General features: G+C 33.5%; 1 protein-coding gene across 1 annotated transcript in view; it reads right to left on the reverse strand.

Moving 5' to 3' along the window:
* The window catches only part of EYS (eyes shut homolog), a 1637266-nt gene that overhangs the window by 630341 nt on the left and 985286 nt on the right, over positions 1-21639 (reverse strand). The window contains 2 exon segments of the mRNA XM_032341352.1: positions 8647-8738; positions 13620-13810. Of these exon segments, the coding sequence (XP_032197243.1) occupies positions 8647-8738; positions 13620-13810 (283 nt within the window).

Below are 21639 nucleotides of genomic sequence, written 5' to 3' on the forward strand. Positions count from 1 at the left end.
GTATTTATAAAGTTATTTTGAAATTACTTTTTTATAAAATGGAATGATTCATGCTTCTGTTTTTGTACACTTTGAATTTTTATATCCTGGATGTGTGGTAAAATATCTAGATACAATAACTCCCCCATAAATGCACATGCATGTAGCTGCTATACGCTGTTTAGAGTAATTTCTGTACTTCATACTGACAACCCCACCTAAAATATCTCCCAAACTCATATCACCAAAGGTTCAGGTGACCCCCAGGCTGAGCATCAGCTGCATAGTTTTAGCTTTAATTTCCACATAGTCATGACTAATGCCTTATTTAAGGAAAAAACAACAAAAACTCTGATGTTTAATGCATATATAAAGTACAACTAAAACTAGCTCTGTATTCCTCTGCTTTGACTAACAGTATGAGTAATAGCAGTAAAATTTTTCTGAGATTAATTTCAGTAATTTTGTTTTCAGATGTTCAAGTATAGTGATGGGAAATGTCCTACTTTTAAGAGTATAATTATTTTAACTTGTGTTGTTTAGTTTCTAAAAGGTAACTGGTACTAAATTTATAGAAGTATTTGTATAAATTGGGTTAAAACCTTTAACTTTAAAAATGCCTAATTCCTAATTGGATTAACTGGTCTTTGTAGATTATACTTTAAAATTCTCATTTCTAAAATTAAATAATAAAATTTCACTCTAAGTCACTATATTTTGCACTGAATGAATATATGTCATTAGGAATAAGAAAGGTAGGATTATGTTAGACTTTTTTGCTTTGTCTATAAATATAGTTTTAGAATAGAAATCAATTGTACATTCTTATTTTGTTCAAGCTGAAGTGAAATCATTATTCCATTGGCCTGTTTTTCTTGACACTACTGATGGCAGTTAATGAAAAGATTAATGAAATAATGTACACATTTCATTAGAGAAAAAAATATTCATCTTTTGGATAGTGGTTAAATGGGTTTATTTCTTTCCTTTTGGATCTCACTGATTTTCCAGCACTCTGAACCAACCTAATCCTGCTCTGGCTGACACATGTCAAATCCTTGACATTATTACCATCTTCAAAAGGAGTGCAAAACTCTGATGCTTACTGTGGTAACAATGTTCTAATTGTCCTGGGGTGTGTGTGTGTGTGTGTGTGTGTGTGTGTCTTTGTTTATACACACATACATGCACATATATATATATGCTATTTCTTTATTACTGTTCTATGTTTTCAATGCACAGTCTGTTGCACTTTTGTATTTTCTACAAAACAGATTAAAAAGTTCAAGGTTTATAGTGTGAAGATGAAATTATTTATCATTCATAGGCATTGTACACTCACACCTTAGGTAAGAAAGTTATCTATTGGGATAATTTCAGTCAAGTTATAATTACTGAATAAACAGTACATATATATATATATATATAAATTATGTATTAATTTCTATTTTCTTCTTATAAGCAGTCCAGTGATGTGCTTAGAGACAAGAAAAAAGAAACAGAAATACCACGGTTTAAATTAAACTGATATAGACTTTATTTACTGATTGTCCAGTAAACTGTTATCTTACTTCCTCTTGTAGAAATAGTTCTCATCTTGTCTATTATACATTGTTTTAGTTAATTTCTTCCTAGATACAAAGTTAGAAAAACTTCTGCTGTTCACTTTGTCATTAGGTGTGTTCACATGAGTGAGTTCTAGCCAACAGAAAGTCAAAAGAAGTGAGACATGCTACTTCTAGGCCCGTTTCCATTAAACCATCCGCCCATTTTCTGTCATGTTAACTGGAGGAAACTCAAGTATTCAAGCCAAAAGCAAACATCAAACAAACTAACACCACTTGAACAAGGTTGAATAAATTAACTCTACAAAGATGTGGTTGGGGGTAGGAAAGCCACATGGGACAGAACTGTATCCCAGGACCACAATATAGTTACTCTGATACCACTTCTATATCTAAAGGTTACCAGGAAGAAAAGAGTTATCAGATCTTAGAAGAGAAGGTCATCTATCAAGAGCTGAGACCTTCACTAGAGAGAATGAAACAGCCCTGGGACACCACACAAGGCCAAGGGAATATATAACCTGACATTAATTGCTAGATTTTCAAATTACCTGCCTGTGTTCCCCATTGGCTGAACCCTACAGGAAGTTGGAGAACAAAGGAGCTTGTATTTGTTGGCTGGACCTGCGTCAACAAAGATGTACAAACCAGGTGACTAAAATAAATGAAATGTATTGTTTAACAATTTTGCAGTCTTAAAGTCCAAAATCAAAATTGTCAGCAGGGATGGTTCTTTTTGAGAGCTGTGAAGGAAGGCTCTGTTCCAGGTCTCTCTCCTTGTCTTGTAGAGAATTACCTGCTTGTATTTTTACATTGTCTTCCTTCTGTATGTCTTTCTCTCTGTGTGTCCTAATTTCCCCTTTTCTTTTTCTTTTTTTTTTTTTTTAAAGATTTTATTTATTTATTTGACAGAGAGAAATCACAAGTAGACGGAGAGGCAGGCAGAGAGAGAGAGAGGGAAGCAGGCTCCCTTTGAGCAGAGAGCCTGATGCGGGACTCTATCCCAGGACCCTGAGATCATGAACTGAGCCGAAGGCAGCGGCTTAACCCACTGAGCCACCCAGGCACCCCTTCTAATTTCCCCTTTTCATGAGGATACTGGTCATACTAGATTATGGCCTTATCTAATGACCTCAGTTTAACTTCATTACTTCTTTAAAAGACTCTATCTCCAAATAATTCACAATCTGAGATACTGGAAGTTATAACGCCAAAATATAAAATCTGTAAGAACACAATTCAAACCATTACAGAATCCATAATGTAATTCAGTTAGGTCAATTTGAAGAACCAGAGAAGAGAGGAAGAAACTAGAGTGGATCTGGAGAGGTGCAGAAACTTATAATTCATTGTATACTGTAGCTTACCATACTGTATTCAGAAAAGCAAATATTTCTTTGATCATATTATCTGCTTTCTTTACTTAAAAATTCTCCAGTCAGTCTCCATTGCGTATGATGTAGTTCACAGTTCTTACTGTGGCATTTGATGACCTATACAATCTGACTGCCATTGCATTTGCAGACTGTATCCTCACTCTTTCCTACCTAAATGGTTTCAAATATACATTATTTCTTCCTTTCCTCCTTTGATACTATAACTTACTTAAGGAGTATCCTCCTATCATAATCTAAGGAAAAACAATGTTAGTATGGTGGAGGATTTGTATCCAGTTGAAAAAATATTTATTAATGTGTGGGTTTCACTCCTACATGTAAGTTTTCTGAAGTCTCATTCACTATTCTTAAATCCACTATGCTCTTTTTCAAAACTCTCTATAATTTATTATATGTTCACATGGCTAAACATAAACAATAGCTGGTAAATAATTCAAGAGTAACCTAAGATGTTTTCATCTGTTCTGTTTTATTTAGATCTGTACAGCTCTCAATATAGGAGCTGCCTTCCCCAAAATCAAAGTGCCAAACCAACAAATTCTCCATGAGACAGTTCCAGACAGCTCCAGCAAGACTGGTAGAGTTCATGCAATTTACTTACAAATCAGAATGTACACTAAGAGTGTAAGACTAAGACAGGAAATGAAGAATTCTGTTGTTGTTTTTTAAAGGCAGGGATGTATTCTTAATTGATAGGCATGTAAAAAAAAAAACAAAAACAAAAACAAAAAACTTTGAAGGCCCATACCTGAGCAGGTCAGAAGAACCTAATTATTTCTGTGTTTGAATTTTAAATTCTACCTCTCTCCAAGAATGAAGGTAGATATTAAGTAGGACTTTAAAAAGGTAAAAAAGAAAATCCCACATAATATGCATTAAATACAAGTTCTATTATTATAACACTATACTAATATAAAAGTACCATGATATATAATGATATGATTGTGTAATATATGCAATGATGTTTATAAGTAACATATGGTATATAACATAATTAATATAAAACACATCCATAATTATGATAAATATACCAACAGACATAGATAAAATGCAACATCACACTCTTAGATTTGAGTTTGCCAGTTTGCACCACTATTTTTGGTTCTCTCAACACCTCATGCTTAAATACATCTGTGGTATTCAAGAGTGGAGTAACAGATGTATACCTGTGTGTTTTTCCTCTTGATATACTGCATGCTGTTGTTCATCAGCTTAATATCGCTACCTGGTCCCATTTTCACTTTCTTTTCTTTCATTAAAAGATGAGCAACAGCTGTAGCTAATTTCTCACTCAAATAGTTTCTAGTATATGTGCTTCTTCAAATCTTTATTATGTCAGTATATATTTCACCTGATTTAAGCATTTTTATTTTCCTTCTTGCTTGTGGTAAGCAATCACACATTTCTTTTTTAAAAGGGGCATGCTGCTCTGCAGAACATCTTGTCTTCCTTATTCTAAAAAATAATGAGCTCAGTTACTTTTTCATGGAGGGTATTTGTTTCACTCTTTCTGAGAGCACTTCATCATGGGCTGAGTGCAACCTTGCTATTCTTTTTCCTACAGTTCATGAGAGCACGTGAGGAAAGATGCTTTTTCTACATTCACTTTTAAGGGTAATGTCATTTAACAGAAATGAGATAAAGGTGTAGAGAGCTGGGAGTACAATGTGTTCATACCATTTATCTTTATTTTAAGGAGTATGTTAATGGTCAAAGAAATTATGGTGACAGCATTCTTGAATTGAGTTAAACTTAAAATTAAAGAAATATTTTTCCTTTTTACCTCTAGTGGTATATTTTAAAAGTATAAAAAAATAAAATTAATGGAGCCCCACTGTTTTTTTTTTTTTTAAGATTTTATTTATTTGACAGAGAGAGACAATGAGAAAGGAAACATAAGCAAAGAGGGTGGTGGAAGAGAGAGAAACTAACTCCCTGCAGAGCAGGGAGCCCTACATGGGGCTCGATCCCAGGACCATGGGATCACGACCTGAACCAAAGGCAGATGCTTAATGACTGAGCCACCTAGGCACCCCACCATTCTTGTTCTTTATAGATAACAATCACACATGAAGGCATATTCATATTATTTCCCAATACTTCAAATAAATCAAAAACTTGTAAAGAAATATATCTGAATTTATGGGATGCCTGGGTGGCTCAGTTGTTTAAGCAGCTGCCTTCGGCTCAGGTCATGATCCCAGCATCCTGGGATCGAGTCCCACATCGGGCTCCTTGCTCCGCAGGGAGCCTGCTTCTCCCTCTGCCTCTGCTTTCCACTCTGTCTGCCTGTGCTTGCTCTCACTCTCTCTCTCTCTCTGACAAATAAATAAATAAAATCTTTAAAAAAAAAAAAAAAAAGAAATATATCTGAATTTAGAGAATTTAGACCAGATACAATCAACTACTTTTTGGTAAAAATTACAAGCCACAAACTATATGCAAATTGCAAAAAAAAAGTCAGATAACATGCAAGAAAGTGATTTTTCAGTTGTTCAAGATCCTTAAAGTAACCTGTGATGAGGCGAGTGAAAAATAGGTATTCTTGGAATATTTAAATGTTTTACATTTAATGTTTTCTTTAAAGAGGATTTTATGTAGTATGTTGTCACTATTAAAACACAGACTGGACATATTATAATAGAAAAAAATGATCATGTCAGGAGGCAGATTATGGTTCTAATCTTGCCTTCTGTTAAAAAGAGAACTGCAGGCTCCAAATGGGGTCATTTAGGCCAAGTCAACAGAGCAAGAGTTAATACTTAACCTAACTGCAGTTTTAACCCCCTGGAAATGTAACATTTGACTAGTCAACATGGAATTTCCTGCTCAGTTCTAGGAAATTTACTGATAGACCTTTTCTATTCTCCTTTGGAGGGAAACGTTGCCTAAACAATGTACTCCCTGCTAATAAATTCCCTTTTTTTCTGCCTTGAAAACCCCTTCTTTGGTTAGCTCAGCAGAAAATCCCTCTACTTGCTAGATGGGATGCTCCCCTATTCAAGAACTATTTAATAAGGACAATCAGATCTTCATATTTACTCGGCTGAATTTTTTTAAACATTTCCTACTGACTAACAGTGTGATTTTGAGGAAGATGTCTACCTTTTTTTTTTTTTTTAAGATTTTATTTATTTGACAGAGATCGCAAGTAGGCAGAGAGGCAGACAGAGAGAGAGGAAGGAAAGCAGGCTCCCTGCTGAGCAGAGAGCCCTATGCGGGACTCAATCCCAGGACCCTGGGATCATGACCTGAGCCAAAGGCAGAGGCTTTAACCCTGGGATCACGACCTGAGCCGAAGGCAGAGGCTTTAACCCCCGGGGCCACCCGGGTGCCCCAGAAGATGCCTACCTTCTTGAACCTTAGCTTTCAAAGGTGCAAATGAGTGTTATGGACTGAATTATGTCCACTGCAACTTCATATGTTGACGTCCTAACCCTCAAAGCTTAATGATGTGACTATATTTGAAGACAGGTCTCTAAAGAGGTAGTAAGTTAAAATGAGATCATTAGATTGGGCTATAATCCAACATGACTGATAAAAGAAAAAGAAATTAGGGCACAGATTCCCACAAAAGAATATGATGTAAAGACATAGGGAGAAGATAACCATCTCCATGTGAAGGAGAGAGGTATCTAAAGAATCAATCCTGCAGATACACTGACCTCACACTTCCAGGTTGCAGTATTGTGAGAAAATAAATTTCTGTTGTTTAAGCAACCCCATCTATGGTACTTGCTATGGCAGCTTGACCAAATAAATATAATGGGCTTTATGAATCTTACTATAATTACATACAGTTACCTCTTTATAAAGCATCTGGCACAGGGTAGTTGCTTAATGTGTGCTAATTAATATTGTTCTTACTGCTGACAGTCTTTTATTGGGCAGGTCATTTGTAATTCCTATCTTTATCTTATCTTAAATATACAGTTCTTTCAGGGTTAAGAGATCAGATTATATTATGTTTCTATAGCATGGGTCATAGGATCTATGCCTTAAAACTTATTCATAGGTTTGGTATAAGAGCAGCCTTAGAATTGTCCCCCTTTTTTTTAATTATGTCCTTTTCTGTATTTAATCTATATCTCGGTTTTGCATCTGGGAGATGTAGAAATATTCAGAATTGTTCTTAACAATAAATTAATTCATATAGGTAATAAAATTACTACCTGACACAAAATTGGTATTTAATCAACCTTAAGTATGATTACTGTGTTCTCAATGATTTTACCACTTTTTCAACATATCGCAGGCCAGGAAAGGTTCTTCTGGTGTACCCTTCTGTTTCTTATGTCACTTCTTATCTGTCTTTCTTTGATGGGGCAAAATATGTTTTTCATAATTTATTTTTACTATTGCCCTGATACTCATACACCTGCTCCCCCTCCAGATAATGGTAGTCTCTGCCCAGGAAAATTGTTATCTTGGCTAAGATGGCATTGCCCAAAGTGCACTGTCCCCAATGTTACTCAGGAGATTAAAATGCTAAAGAAAAATATTAAAGGATTCTGTGCTCATATTTTGAGTTAAGCAAAGAAAATAACATTCTATCAAATATTATCTTAGTGATCTTAAAAAGCTCCTGTGCATTTTGAGCAAAGGAGCTATGTGTGATGCAGCCTTTCCTCAATTTAGTTGATACTACACTGTTTTCCATAAAAATATGAAATTATTCAAGAAAATAGAATCAGGAAATTGACTGAAGGAGGGTAGAATATCCTTAAAACTTCTCAAATAACTTCTTTTTCAGTCTCTCTTTTGGGCCTCTGCTTTCCTCTTTACTGGTTTTAAACAGATAATTATTATCACTAAATAGTAATCTATTGTCACATGCAAATAACTTATTTTAGTCTACATACTGGATTAGGACTGTGGTATACGTGTTTTAAAGCACCATTTAATTAAAAAAATAGTGTAGGGAGGCAAAATGCATAATATAAAGGCATTAGTTCTATATTAAGAATTAAGCCTTATGATAAATCAAAGAAGGAAAATTAGGGAAGAACGTCATTTTCACTTATCCAGATTGATAAAATGATACCTAATGTTGGTGAAAATCTGGGGATAGAATCACCTTCAATCACAGCTTTTGGGAATGTAGTAATATATATGTTCATTTTTGTATCTTGACTGTGGTATAATGAATCATTTTAACTTTCTTCTTTATATTTCCCTGAATGTTTCAAATTTTCCACAGTGAACACGTTTAACTTTGTTTATTAAAAGAAATACGGGGGCGCCTGGGTGGCTCAGTGGGTTAAAGCCTCTGCCTTCGGCTCAGGTCATGATCTCAGGGTCCTGGGATCGAGCCCCGTGTCAGGCTCTCTGCTCAGCAGGGAGCCTGCTTCCTCCTCTCTCTGCCTACTTTTCTGCTTGCTTGTGATCTCTGTCTCTCAAATAAATAAAATCTTTAAAAAAAAATAAAAGATATACCACTTTTTTTTCTGATTTCTCTAATTTGAAAATAATATGAAGGTTTCATGGCTTCTTTGTAAAGCTGCTTATATAACTTCACTGATAATATAAGCCGTGTAACATTCTTTCCTCAGTACTATTTTAGAACATAGAAAAAAGACAGAATGGCTTGCTAAACATTAATTTGGATCCAATCACAATAACCTCAACTTTAAAAAGGCAAAAACAATATCCAGAGGAACAATATTTATGATATTAAGTGTAAAAAATATATAGGCATGTATTACCTGATGAGCAGTGTATACTTCTGTCCATCATCTACTTTAACAGTACTGTTAATGCTTCTCAATTTTGCTTCACCAACACAGAAAAAGTAGTACTATAAGAGAGGAAAAAAAAGGTTTTCTTCAGTTTGTCACTATGAAATTAACACCTATTACTTGTATTGGACTTAGAATTTTCTAATAATTTTTATTGTGCTCTGGAGAAAAGGAGTCTGAAACTTAGAGAAGTGACAGTGCAAGGAATAGAATAAAGGCTAGAATTAAAATATATAAATGTGTATTATATACACAAACAAGCATCATACAAGTGCATTCATCTGTGCATGCACACAACACACACACACACACACACACACACACTCTTCTGTTTTCTTCACCATTATTCTGAGGAATATGTTTGAGAAAGACTGCTTTTTCTACTAGCAGGAAGTATTACTGGCAAGTTTCCTTAGTTACCAAACTGAGCAATGTGAAGACCAGTGAATATAATCTAGAAGGTGATATTTATCTAGACGGTGATGTGAAGGTTCCAGGGAAGGGAACCTTAAAGATTACAGACATTAACCATTCATTCTAAGATTCCTGAGGCTTGGAGGAAGGAGAGTTTTTGTCAGATTACTACTAATTGAGCCAACTAAGTTACAGCTTAAAAGGAGGCAGATCATGTCTATAACAGATACATTTGATCAGGACCCCCTGGGAATTCCACAGGGAATTCCACCCACTTAACAGCATGTGGTTACATGTATGCTAGTTATATGATAGCTATTCTTCCAAGTAAGGGACTTATCATTTGTACAGGAAATCGGTAACCTGCATATATGTTAAAGAAACACAGTTGCATAGTGTTTCCTAACTCCGTGCATCTAGCCATATTTCTGTGCCATATGTGTATGTGTGTGTATATATTTTTTTCTTTTTTTACAGGTAGAGTAGGGGGACAGGGCCCAACAGAGAGAGAGAGAGAATCTTAAGGGGGTTCCACGCCCAGTTCCATACCCACTGTTGGTGGGAATGCAAGTTGGTGCAGCCACTTTGGAAAACAGTGTGGAGGTTCCTCAAAAAGTTAAAATAGAGCTACCCTATGACCCAGTAATTGCACTACTGGGTATTTACCCCAAAGATACAAATGTAGTGAAAAGAAGAGCCACATGAACCCCAATGTTCATAGCAGCAATGTCCACAACAGCCAAACTATGAAAGGAGCCGAGATGCTCTTTAACAAATGAATAGATAAAGAAGATGTGGGTTCATACATACAATGGAATATTACTCCACCATCAGAAAGGAAGAATACCCACCATTTGCACCAGCATGAATGGAACTGGAGGGATTATGCTAACTGAAATAAGTCAAGCAGAGAAAGACAATTATCAATATGGTTTCACTAATATGTGGCACATAAGGAATAGTATGGAGGACATTAGGAGAAGGAAGGAAAATCTGAAGGGGGAGAATCAGAGGAGGAGATGAACCATGAGAAACTATGGACTAAGGGAGACAAACTGAGGGTTTCAGGAGGGGTGGGAGATGGGTTAGCCCAGTAATGGGGATTAAGGATCTAAAACTTTCCATATGTAGTCTTAAGATAAATATTATATTATATATTCTAATTCTAGAATATCTGGCCATTGCAAAAGATTCCTTTCCTTTACAGAATTATCTACTGTGGGTTTTTCAAAAACAAGTGACCTGCATGAACTTTGCAGAGAAATTAGTTGCATACCATTTGGCTACACATTCTTCCCAAGCCCTGTGCAACTAGGTAAAAGTCAGTGTTTATTAATTCCTACTCTGTTCCTAGTACACAACAAATGTGACTAGAGACAACATTTAATATTTTTAACAGCACAAATAATGATTTAGCTGCTTCTTATACATAATATTTGGAGTTCTACATTGTTAGTGAAGAGAATTATTTAAACTTAAATGATAATGTACTGACCAACAGTGCATTTGTGTGTGTGTGTGTGTGCACGTTTGTAAGGAGGTTACTCTCCTTACTTTGTTCAACTACATCAGAAAATGCTTGTTCAGGTACTACTAAGTCTTATTAATTCCCTATTATCTTCAGGACAGTCAAAGTTTAGCATATATAAAATATTTAATGAACAGTTCTATTATTCTCACTTGAAATTTTCTTTTATTATACATGGCTCTTTTATGATATATATATATTTATGATATAGTGATATATATATTATACATGTGATATACATATATACACAAAGTACTATTTATTGATTACTCTGCATCATGGATTTTTAAAAACACCTTATAAGTAATGACTGATTGCTTCCTACAAAAAAAATAAAACCCAAACAAACAAAAATCTATGAAGTGGAAAATGAGATGAAGTTGTTTACCCCTCTCTAGGGAGGTAGTGATTTGCGATACAGCTATAAGTCTGGAAACTGGTATTTGGTTATCTATGTACTTACTCCCTTGTTATTAGAAAGAGCCAATAAAATGTTTTTAAAAATGATTTCAAAAAAAAATTTAAATTAAAATAAAAATTAAGTTTCATATTTTTAAACCTTGCTAAAACTTAAATTTCTTAAAAAAAAGTTGACTAAAAATTCTGCGTTTCTAGACTAGGTCTTAAATTATGATCACGGTAAAAGTTCAACCATAAATACATCTTTTTGTGAAAATTGTAATGTAAATGCATTCCCCATATGATTATACTTTTAAAATAGGTGAATAAATTGGAGTATCGTCTCACAAATCATAGCGGAACAAGGAAAATCTTAAAATCATGAAGACAGAATAACACTGAAATTTCCTTTAAATCTTTCCAAGAAAGCATTGATGTGAGTGGAAAGAACATGAATTTTGGATTTACACAACAAAGGAAAAATTCCTTATCTACCATTCTTAAAAGTTCCAAGAGGATGTATAATATCAAACTCCGTGAAAAGCAAGATTTTTATAAGATGCAAAAAGAAAATACCTAAACTTCACTTTTGATTACTATGTCCCAGGCATCTTTCTATGTGTTTATATGCATTTACTTTATTTACTCATTATATTGCATTTACTTCACAATATTTATTCATTTACTAATTTAAACCTCACAACAATCTTTATTACCCTTATCTTACAAGTGAATAAATTTAAGCACAAAGTGCTTAAGGGACAGGCAAAGTCTCAAACCTCCTAAGTGGCAAAGTTGGGCTCCAAACTCTAAGTCTAGCACCAGAGCCCATGACCTTAATACATTTTCTTAAGATGGAGACTAACACATAATTTTCAGTCAATAAACGATAGTAATTATTATTATAGACATATCAATATATATCCTTTGTCATAAGCCCTAAAGGAAAGAAACTCTACACATCTTTCTACACATAATGGTTTTCTAATTCCTCACTGTCTTGATATGACCTATTGTGAATTTATTTTTGTCCATTTGAAAGTGAAAGAAGTCTCCCTTGATTCATTGTTTCATAAAACATTCTCTTCTACAATCCTGCAAGTCTCTGGTAATTCCTCATAATGTCTCTGGAGATGTTCACAGTGGTGAGAGGAGCTAGCTGAGATAGACACTCAGTTAATGGGAGTTGAGTCTGCAGAAGAAAAATGTGCTGAGGAGAAACATTTTAAATGTGGCTAATGCTGATATTATGTGTTTTATAACTTTTTTACATTTGGTCTCATATTTAATGGAAAATTTTGGTCTTATTGAGGAAAATGCTATAGAGCAGGAATCAGCAAACTTTAAGGGTAAGACTGATGTTTGATGATTCATTAATGTATTCTATTTATTACATAATTATATTTTCTTACTCCTGTCCTTAATATTATCTGTAATCAATGGGAAAAAATAAGAAGAAAACAAAGAGTATTTTATTTACCACCAAATCCTCAGAACTTGGTAAAATGACTGGTAATAGGTAAATGGTCAATGAATGAGTAAACATATACGTGAATGAATAAAAATACTAACTGTTACATCCAGCTGGTATTTATTAATGACATCAGATTTTATACTAGATAATGTATGTGTCTTGTAACACTTAAAGATGAACATTTAAAGAAAATCAAACTGGAATATGGCTTATTTAAATTATAAGGTATAACTCACCCTTCCATGAAAATTCACATATTATATCACATCATGAAAGAAATGATTGATAACATAGCACAATGTTTCATATATTAGGCTGTGTTGAGTTAATTACCTCACTGCAGTGATGAGTTTGATGACTTACTATATCTGGGCAAGTACCACAGAAATATGAGTTGATTTATTAAGGCAGAATGGGGTTGAAAGAAGAGTACACTTTCAACTTTTATAATTCAGTGTTCGGTAGCTGTATGATCTTGGACTTTTGTAAAAAGTTGTTATAAAGACTACTAAGTGTTAAATCCATGATCTCAAACTTTTTAATCTTAGAACCTCTTTGTGCTCTTAAAAATTATTGGGGACCCCAAAGAGTTTTTGTTTACTGGGTAGTATCAATATTTATAATATTAAAAATTAAAGCACATATTTTTAAAATACAAAAATGTGTAAGTACACATTACATTAGTGATCAGAAAGATGACATGTTCATATGCCATGGAGCCTCTGGAAAACTCACTGTACACTTCTGAGAGTACTGAAAAAGGCAAATAACATAAGTTTTATTAAAGTAATCTTCCCTTATGGATCCTCTGAAAAAATTTTGGGGCTCCCAGATCACATCTTCCATTAAAGCTATAAAAAACAGTAGCAGTTACTATCACTGTGATATTGGGAAACATCAAAGCAGAAAAAAGATAAAAATATAGAGAAGAGATTGAAAGCTATTCAAAGTATATACTATTTTTATATACAAATACTGAACACAAAATTACAAAAACAGAACATACAGCCTACTGGTGACTGTAAAAGATAATTTAACATAAAATTTTATTTTGATAATAACCACTAAAGTGAAGAATCAGAACTTTCTAAAATTCCTTCAAATGAAATAAATGTAATGACTTACCTTTAAAGTACCATTTTCAATACATAATTGAATAAAAAATCCATCTACTGAATCTGAGTCTTGTTTGAGATAGAGCAGGAGTCCATAGGAGTTTAAGGTCTGAAATTCTAGTGACATGTTGTTCTGTGGATTTAACAACACATTCTGAAATTCTAGATAGGAATCTCCATAATAACAAGCACAACTGAAACCTGCAGAATCAGAAAGAAAATACAATGTAGTTTGGAATTGAATATTCAAAAGTTGGGTTTCCTATTAACATTAGCATAATATCTTCTGAAGTGGCTCATACTTGACTCTTTCTATTAGGAGCCCAGGCACTTGTTTCTTTTGCCACAGTCACAGTGGTATGCCATCACTTCTGTGTACTGGGGGCTTCATGATCAAATCTCACTGGAAGGCAGGGATGTCTAGCTGATTAATCTTCAAAAGTGCATTCAGTTACGCTTTATGTTACAGGTCAACTGAAATAGGAACATTTTCTAAAGATGTCCTTATTCACTGTATATTTAACATATTGGTTCCAAATTATGATTTTGGTCATTACTGTTAATTTAACTGGGTGGCTTTTAAGGGCTGATAAGAAATTATTGAGAAGTAAAGAAACTGTCATCTTTTTGTAGCAATACTGTTTTATCCACGCTTCCTTAAAAATCATCACTCCCTTGTTCTCTTTCCTTTTCTCATCTTCTGAATGAACATATTTTAATTAGCCTCAATATTTCAAGTGAAATATAGACACTCTGATTACTTTGACAATTTACATTCTTAAAAGTATATGTATATGATTAATGAAACCTAGTAAGCTTATTTCCTGAATAAGTTACTTTACATTGTTAAAAGTTACTTTTGTTTGATAAAAACTTGACTGATTGTTTGATTATATTTCTGTAAAAATGGGTATGAGTTTTCTCCTATCATTTCCTCCCTTCTGCTCCTCCTCCTGTGATACACAGACACATAAACTCCCTTTAAAACTTCCAAGTTACTTTTCTACAATTAATATAAAAGATTATTCATGAAACTGTGAGTTTTAGTTTGCTGTCTACCATAAAACTCTTCTTAAAATTGATGTATATTTTAAATCTTTTATAGAATTTATGTTCTATGTGGAGTATTTTTTTATTTTAAATTTTCAATAAAGTTTTAGAAATAGTGTGATAAGTTTTCAAACTTGTAAAACACTCTAAGGAAATAATCAGCTAACTAAAGAATTTCCTCTTTTAGATAGAAAGAAGAAATTTCAAAATACTTCCAGAAAACACGTGTGCTTTGCAGATATAAAACATATGGGTTTTTTTAATAAAAAAATTCACTAGTGAAGGTGGCTCAAAGGTTGAAAATATTAACAAAGTACATTCAATTTTGATATCTTCACTGTTTTAGTTGTTATGTGAAACAAGCAGATATTTATTCCTTGTAGAGTTTAATGATGATGTTGAATGCACAGTATAATAAAATTCCACATGTTAAAAATTTAAAAAGTTTCAGCCATTTATTTGAATAAATTGGGAATGGAGACAAATATCCATTTGATTTAAAGTTCAGAATGTAGGGGTACCTGGGTGGCACAGTCATTGACATCTGCCTTCAGCTCAAGTCATGATCCCCACAGTCCTGCTCACAAGCAGTTGGGGTGGAAAGGGGGAAGCAGGTCCCTGTTAACCAAGAAGGCTGCTTCTCACTCTCCTACTCCCCCTGCTTGTGTTCCCTCTCTCGCTGTGTCTCTGCCAAATAAATTAATTATTTAAAAAAAAATAAAGTTCAGAACATGAAAGAGCATAAACTATTTTCAAACAAAAACTAATATTACAACATGAATAGATCCAACATTGGTGATATGAAGAAACTACTATTTATTTTTAAGCACTTTGAAAAGATACAGTCCAACTAACAAGAGCAAACTCAAAACTCTTTTAATTTTGTCATGTTTTGTCTTTTTACGGACTAATTTTTATAACTAAAACTTAAGTGGTTTTGTCATGTGACCAGTGCTTTATATAAAAACCCACACATGCATCCATCTGTAAGCTACATGAGGTCAAGAGCCATATATGTTTGGTTCATCCTTCTGTCCCAAGTTCTTGATTTTCTTAAGCATGTGAAACTTTACTATGTCTTATAGAAACTATAACTGTTTTTGTTCAAATGTGTTTGGAAAATTGAATTGTCATGTTTGGATAAAAATACCAGGAAATATTTTACATAGATTCATAGTAATTTGACCATACTTCTAGTGCTTCCTCTTCACAAGTATGAATACAGATTTTATTTTACATTATTAGCAAAGACTTAGTCAAATAAAACGGGTGGTGATAGTAATCACCCAACAGTTTTGTGAAGAAAGATTAATTGTACAGATCATTTCCAGTAATGATGGGCTGGAGTAAAATAATAATGCCACACATTTTTCATTATCTAGAATTAAATCGTAAGTTCCTGTCTTTCAGTCTTCATTTTTACAAACAGAAGAATCTTTATCTGATTTGTATGTCCTCATATCATAATTATACCCATGAATGAGTCTGTATGCTTCTGATACGTATACAGAAAGCCCAATTCAAAGTAGCTTCAGCAATAAAGAAATTCAGTGGCTTAAGTAAAAGCAAGTTCAAGGATAAGGTGGATTTTCAGATGGACTCTAAAAAGCTCACCTTGTTCCTCATAAGAGACCTAGATTTCCTCTTTTTCTCCTTTCTGCTAGTCACATGGTAAGTTCTAATCTCAGACTTGTTTTCTTCTGATTCTAGTATGTGGGAAGTGGTAGTTTTAAATTACCTACTTCCACAGTTGAGTCCAAGCACTCAGTTTCCTATATTTTTCAAGAAAGAAAAGAATTTTCCCAAGTGTAGAATGAACCTTTCCTAGCAATTAAGTGGCTAGAACTGGTCACTGATCAAGTTTTCAGTGGGAAGGATGGGGTGAGTTTCCACTGAGACCTGCAGGGAGGGGTGCATAGTGAAAAAATTGGTATTCTGCTTGGAAGAATACTTCAAAATCAAATCCCAGTATTTCACCAGATTCATGTCTTATTTCCTGGCTAATAATAGTTGACTGTCAGATTCAAAGACTCAAAGTACTCTCTGACATCTCCAAGCTAGAACTCTTTCATTTCCAATTTCCTGCAGCTGCCTCTCCTGAGAAGTTCTTGCCTTCATTTCTAACAGCACATATTGAGTATATGGATCTAGCCACACACACAAAAAAGTACTTAAATTTAATTGTTGCTAGGTGGAGAGTTGCCAAAATTTTTTTGACACCTAACTATGTGGCTTTTCCAGTGCTTAGTTATCCACAGCCATTCCCACTGCTTGAACGTAAAGGAAATTTTAAAGGAGTTTTAGTGAAAAATCAGAAGTCAGTAATACTGTCCTCCCCTACTATACAAAGAAGGGTTTTAAATAGATTAGTAGAATAAATATATTTTAGATGTAAACAATAATACAGACTCTGAGGTATATATAAATATTTAAGTTAGAACAAATAAAATAAAACTCATGTGTATAATATTCAATTCTTTGAAAAGTTATAAACCATTACTCCAGCAGTATATTTTCCTTTTAATAAAATGCATAATTTTTAAAGGTACAGGATTTTTTTTTTTTTTTGGATTCTTGGTTAGTAGATCACAAACTACTAAACAGATTTTAAAAAAGAGACTCTATTTCATGGTTAGCATTCTACATGTAAGATTAACTGTGAAAGTTGGAATCTTAACAGAGAAAACTGAATACCAAGCTTATTTACAACATAGTTTGAAAATGACTCCAAAATGACTCAATAGTTTAAATAAAGGACATGTATTATTTGACCCTACTTCTAATAAATTATTGTTAATATCAGAGTAATACATGAATAATGGTTCAAAGAGAGAGTATTGCTTTCTGAAGTATGTATTACTAGCTAAATGTTAAATAATTCACAACTAAAATGCAAAAACGCTTTTTATTTATTTCATGTATCTTGGAAGTAATATCTAGAAAATATTAGTAAACATTTGTGATCGGTGTAAATATGCAAAATTTTCTATTAAACAAAACATTAGGTGAGAAAAGTCTGTATGTATAACAAATGTAATTCATACAGGAAGATTTACTAGACCATTTATTAAGAAACACTGAATCTTTATTCTTTGTTCTAACAGCAATCAGGCCAGCAACCATATATTTGCTACAGAAACTGACTTAGTTCTCTTCATTTATATTATTTCTAGAAAGTGCTTGGATTTTATTACTACAAAATACATGTTTAATACTTTATACTCCCATGTTCTACAAATTGTGTTTAATTAACCTTAAAATCCAACTTTATAGAATCCATTTAAATTCATCTCAATTAGCTTAATATCTACTAATAAAGCTGGAGAACAAAAGAAAATTAATATTTACACACTGTTTACTATGTGCCAGGTTTTGTTAAAACTCATACTTCTTAAAATGCTGTCGGTCTTTTCCCGGCAACTTAAAGTTTTGTGCCATTTGAAAATGCTTTTGTGGAAACTAAGCATGTTTCCAAATAAATTATGAAATATTTGTTTCTTTCATGGATTTTCACAGATTGATTAGTCCATGGACTATAAGTCGATGCAATAATTTATAGAGTAGGTATTAATCATATAATGCAAAAAAAAGTTTATGAAACAATACTGAAGTCAAAAGTCAGAGTATTCAGTTTAAGATTGGTAGACACCTCTCAGTCTAGCCAAAGGAAATGTATGATAAATATAAGCTACAGAGGCAGATTTTAGGAAAATAGATGACTGCAAAGAAAGCTTAGAGAGAACTAGTCAAATAATTGAATAATTTTTTTCTGAAAGCAATTAACAATCTTTTTGAAAGGAAACACAACACCTATAATCACTATATTTTCCTTTCCCCAGCAAATGGAAATAGATTATCATCAGTGAAAATTCTTTTAACAGCCACCCATAAGGATAGGAAGTAACTCTCAGAATACAAATTAAATCATGACACTCTCCTGCTTAAAAATACTTGTTTTTGCCAGCTGCCTAAGACAGAATTGCTTAATATGTACTCTGTTAAGAATCTTTCCCACCTTTCTTTTCTCTTTTTGCCTTTTAATGTGCAACACCAATTATTCTAGGATAATTTACAGTGTAGCCATCCTTGCTATACTCATCTGACATTACCAGTTCTGTCATGCATCATCCTTCCTGTACATGGGTTGCTTCCAGGATCATTATCCTACTTCATTGGACACATTGTCAACCCCAAGCCAATCACATGCTGACTTATTAGTACAGTTTTATGTCTTGATTTTGAAAGGGCAGATCTTGCATATTCTCCTTTCTCAGGATTGTGTTGCATACTGCTTGTCTTGTGCCTTTTGATATAAACATTGGAACCAGTTACACATGCAAACAGCCTATTAAATTATATAAAAATCCATATTAGTAATTCATTTGAATTCCATGTTTTCATTAAAAAAAACCCTGTAACTAATTGATATATTTGTGATACCTTATCTTCCTAGACATGGACATGGTATATGTTTTCCTTTTACAAGAGAATCTAAAACATTTTTAATATAATTTTATAACTTCTCTTTATAAAGTTCATGTACGTATTTTCTTAGGTTAACTTCTAAAAACCTTAGGAATTTGTTGTTATTTTAAATAGTTTTTTGTAACATTATGTATTTAGTTAATTATGTTGGTATATTGAAGTGCAATGAACTTGTATACTGAGCAACCTTGCTGAATTCCCCTTAATACTAGATCATTTGTGAGTAGTGAAATTTTTCATTCTTTTGCTCATAATTCTTAAACTATTTTATTAGCCTATTATAGTGCCAGGACTTTCAGAAAAACACTCAACTTATATAATAATAATGAGATTCTTTTTCTTATTTTTCAGGAAAGGTTTTTTAAATCTTTCACTTTTAATGTGATGTTTTGCTCTTCTGAAAGTGGCATCACTTAGCTCATTAAGGAATTTTTTCTTCTGTAGTTTTCTGAAATTTTTAGTAGGACTTAATATTATTTTTATCAGTTTTTCACTTATTGACATGCTTATATTGTAACTTTGATAGTCTAACATTAAATTTTTATTTTATTCCCCAGAATATATCCCATTTGCTTATGCTATTTGTACATACATGAATTTCATTTGCAAGAATTCATGCTTAGGAAATTTGCATCTATGCTGACAACTAAAATTACTTTTACATTTACATTTTACATTTTCTTTCTTTCTTTTTTTTTTTTAGAATTTTATTTGTTTATTTGACAGAGAGAGAGATCACAAGTAGGCAGAGCAGCAGGCAGAGGCAGAGAGAGTGGGAAGCAAGCTCCCAGCTGAGCAGACCTATGAGGGGCTTGATCCCAGGACCCTGAGATCATGATCTGAGCCGAAGGCAGAGGCTTAACCCACTAAGCCATCCAGGTGCCCCTACATTTTCATTTTTCGTGGTACCCTTTCTGATTTTCATATTAAAGTTTTATTTAGCTTCATTAAATAAACTGGATGACATGAATTTCCATTTTTAATATTTAAAAGTGTTTTTGTTTACTTGCCACCCAAAATCTGAATCAAACTATAAAACTGTGAATTGTAAAAAAATCCTAAAATAACTACAAAATATTTCATTTAACATACTGAGTGGAATCAGAATGCTACAGCAGAAAAAGTAGTGACATGCAAGGAGATTTAATTTTAGTTTTAATTTGGTCATTTACTCTGTGTTACCTTAGAAAAGGTACTTCACTTCTCTACTACCCCATCTTTACTCATTATATTAAGGTGGCGCCTATTCTAAAATTGTAATTACAACAGACTTAATTGTAGTTAGGACTCCTGGCTTTAATTACGCAATTTATCACTTAAAATCACAGATTCTTAAATAACTCTTTCAGCCTCTTTGAGTCTCTCAGTTTCTTCATCAATACAATGGCAATAACAAAGTTGTTCCTTTATAATATATGTGGAATTGTTAGATAAAAAATTTGCTCTAGTCTTTATGGTAGTCCCCCCCTTATCTGTGGGGAATATGTTCCAAGACCACCAGCGATGCCTAAAACAAAAGTTAGTACTGAACCCTATATGTGGTATTTTTCCTCTCTATATACATATCAATGACAAACTTTATCAATTAGGTACAGCCAGAGATTAAGAACAATAATAATAAAATAATTGTAACAATATACTATAACAAAAGTTTTATGAATGTAACCTCTGTCTCTCAAAATATCTCATTGTACTGTACTCATCCTTCCTGTGATGATGTGAGATAATAAAATGCCTATGTGATGGGATGAAGTGAGGTGAATGAATGACAGAGACACTGTGATACATACAGTGTTTGGCTACTACTGGCCTTCTGACAGTATGTTAGAAGCAGGATTATTTGCTTCCAGACCACAGTTGACCATGAGTAACTGAAACCACAGAAAGCCTAACTGCAGATCACAGTGGACTACTGTATTTAGGGAAAGAAACGTCTTACAATGAAACATAAAGGTTTTGCAACTAAAACTTATTTTTAAAATAACTGTTACATGTATATGCTCTACATTTTTTTCTCAGGCGTATATTTAGGAAGGTCTGAAGCACAGGGTATTGCCACATTAAGCAGATCTGGGTAGAACCCTAGGGATTCCAAGGTGGAATGTAGTGGGACTGCTATCAGATTCAAAAGTGTACCTATTTTACCTGTTCACAAGAGCAAAAAATGTGAATAAAACTAAAGATGAGGAGTCAAGATGGCAGAGAAGGAGCAGGCTGAGACTACTTCAGCTAGCAGGAGATCAGCTAGATAGCTTATCTAAAGATTGCAAACACCTACAAATCCAACGGCAGATCGAAGAGAAGAACAGCAATTCTAGAAACAGAAAATCAACCACTTTCTGAAAGGACTGGCGGAGAAGTGAATCCAAAGCGACAGGAAGATAGACTGCGGGCGGAGGGGCCGGCTCCCGGCAAGCGGGGGAGCAACGGAGCACAAAAAGAGGACTTTTAAAAGTCTGTTCCGCTGAGGGACATCGCTCCAGAGGCTAAACTAG

The sequence above is a fragment of the Mustela erminea genome, chromosome 4 (genome assembly GCF_009829155.1).
Source record: "Mustela erminea isolate mMusErm1 chromosome 4, mMusErm1.Pri, whole genome shotgun sequence".
Lineage (NCBI taxonomy): Eukaryota > Metazoa > Chordata > Mammalia > Carnivora > Mustelidae > Mustela > Mustela erminea.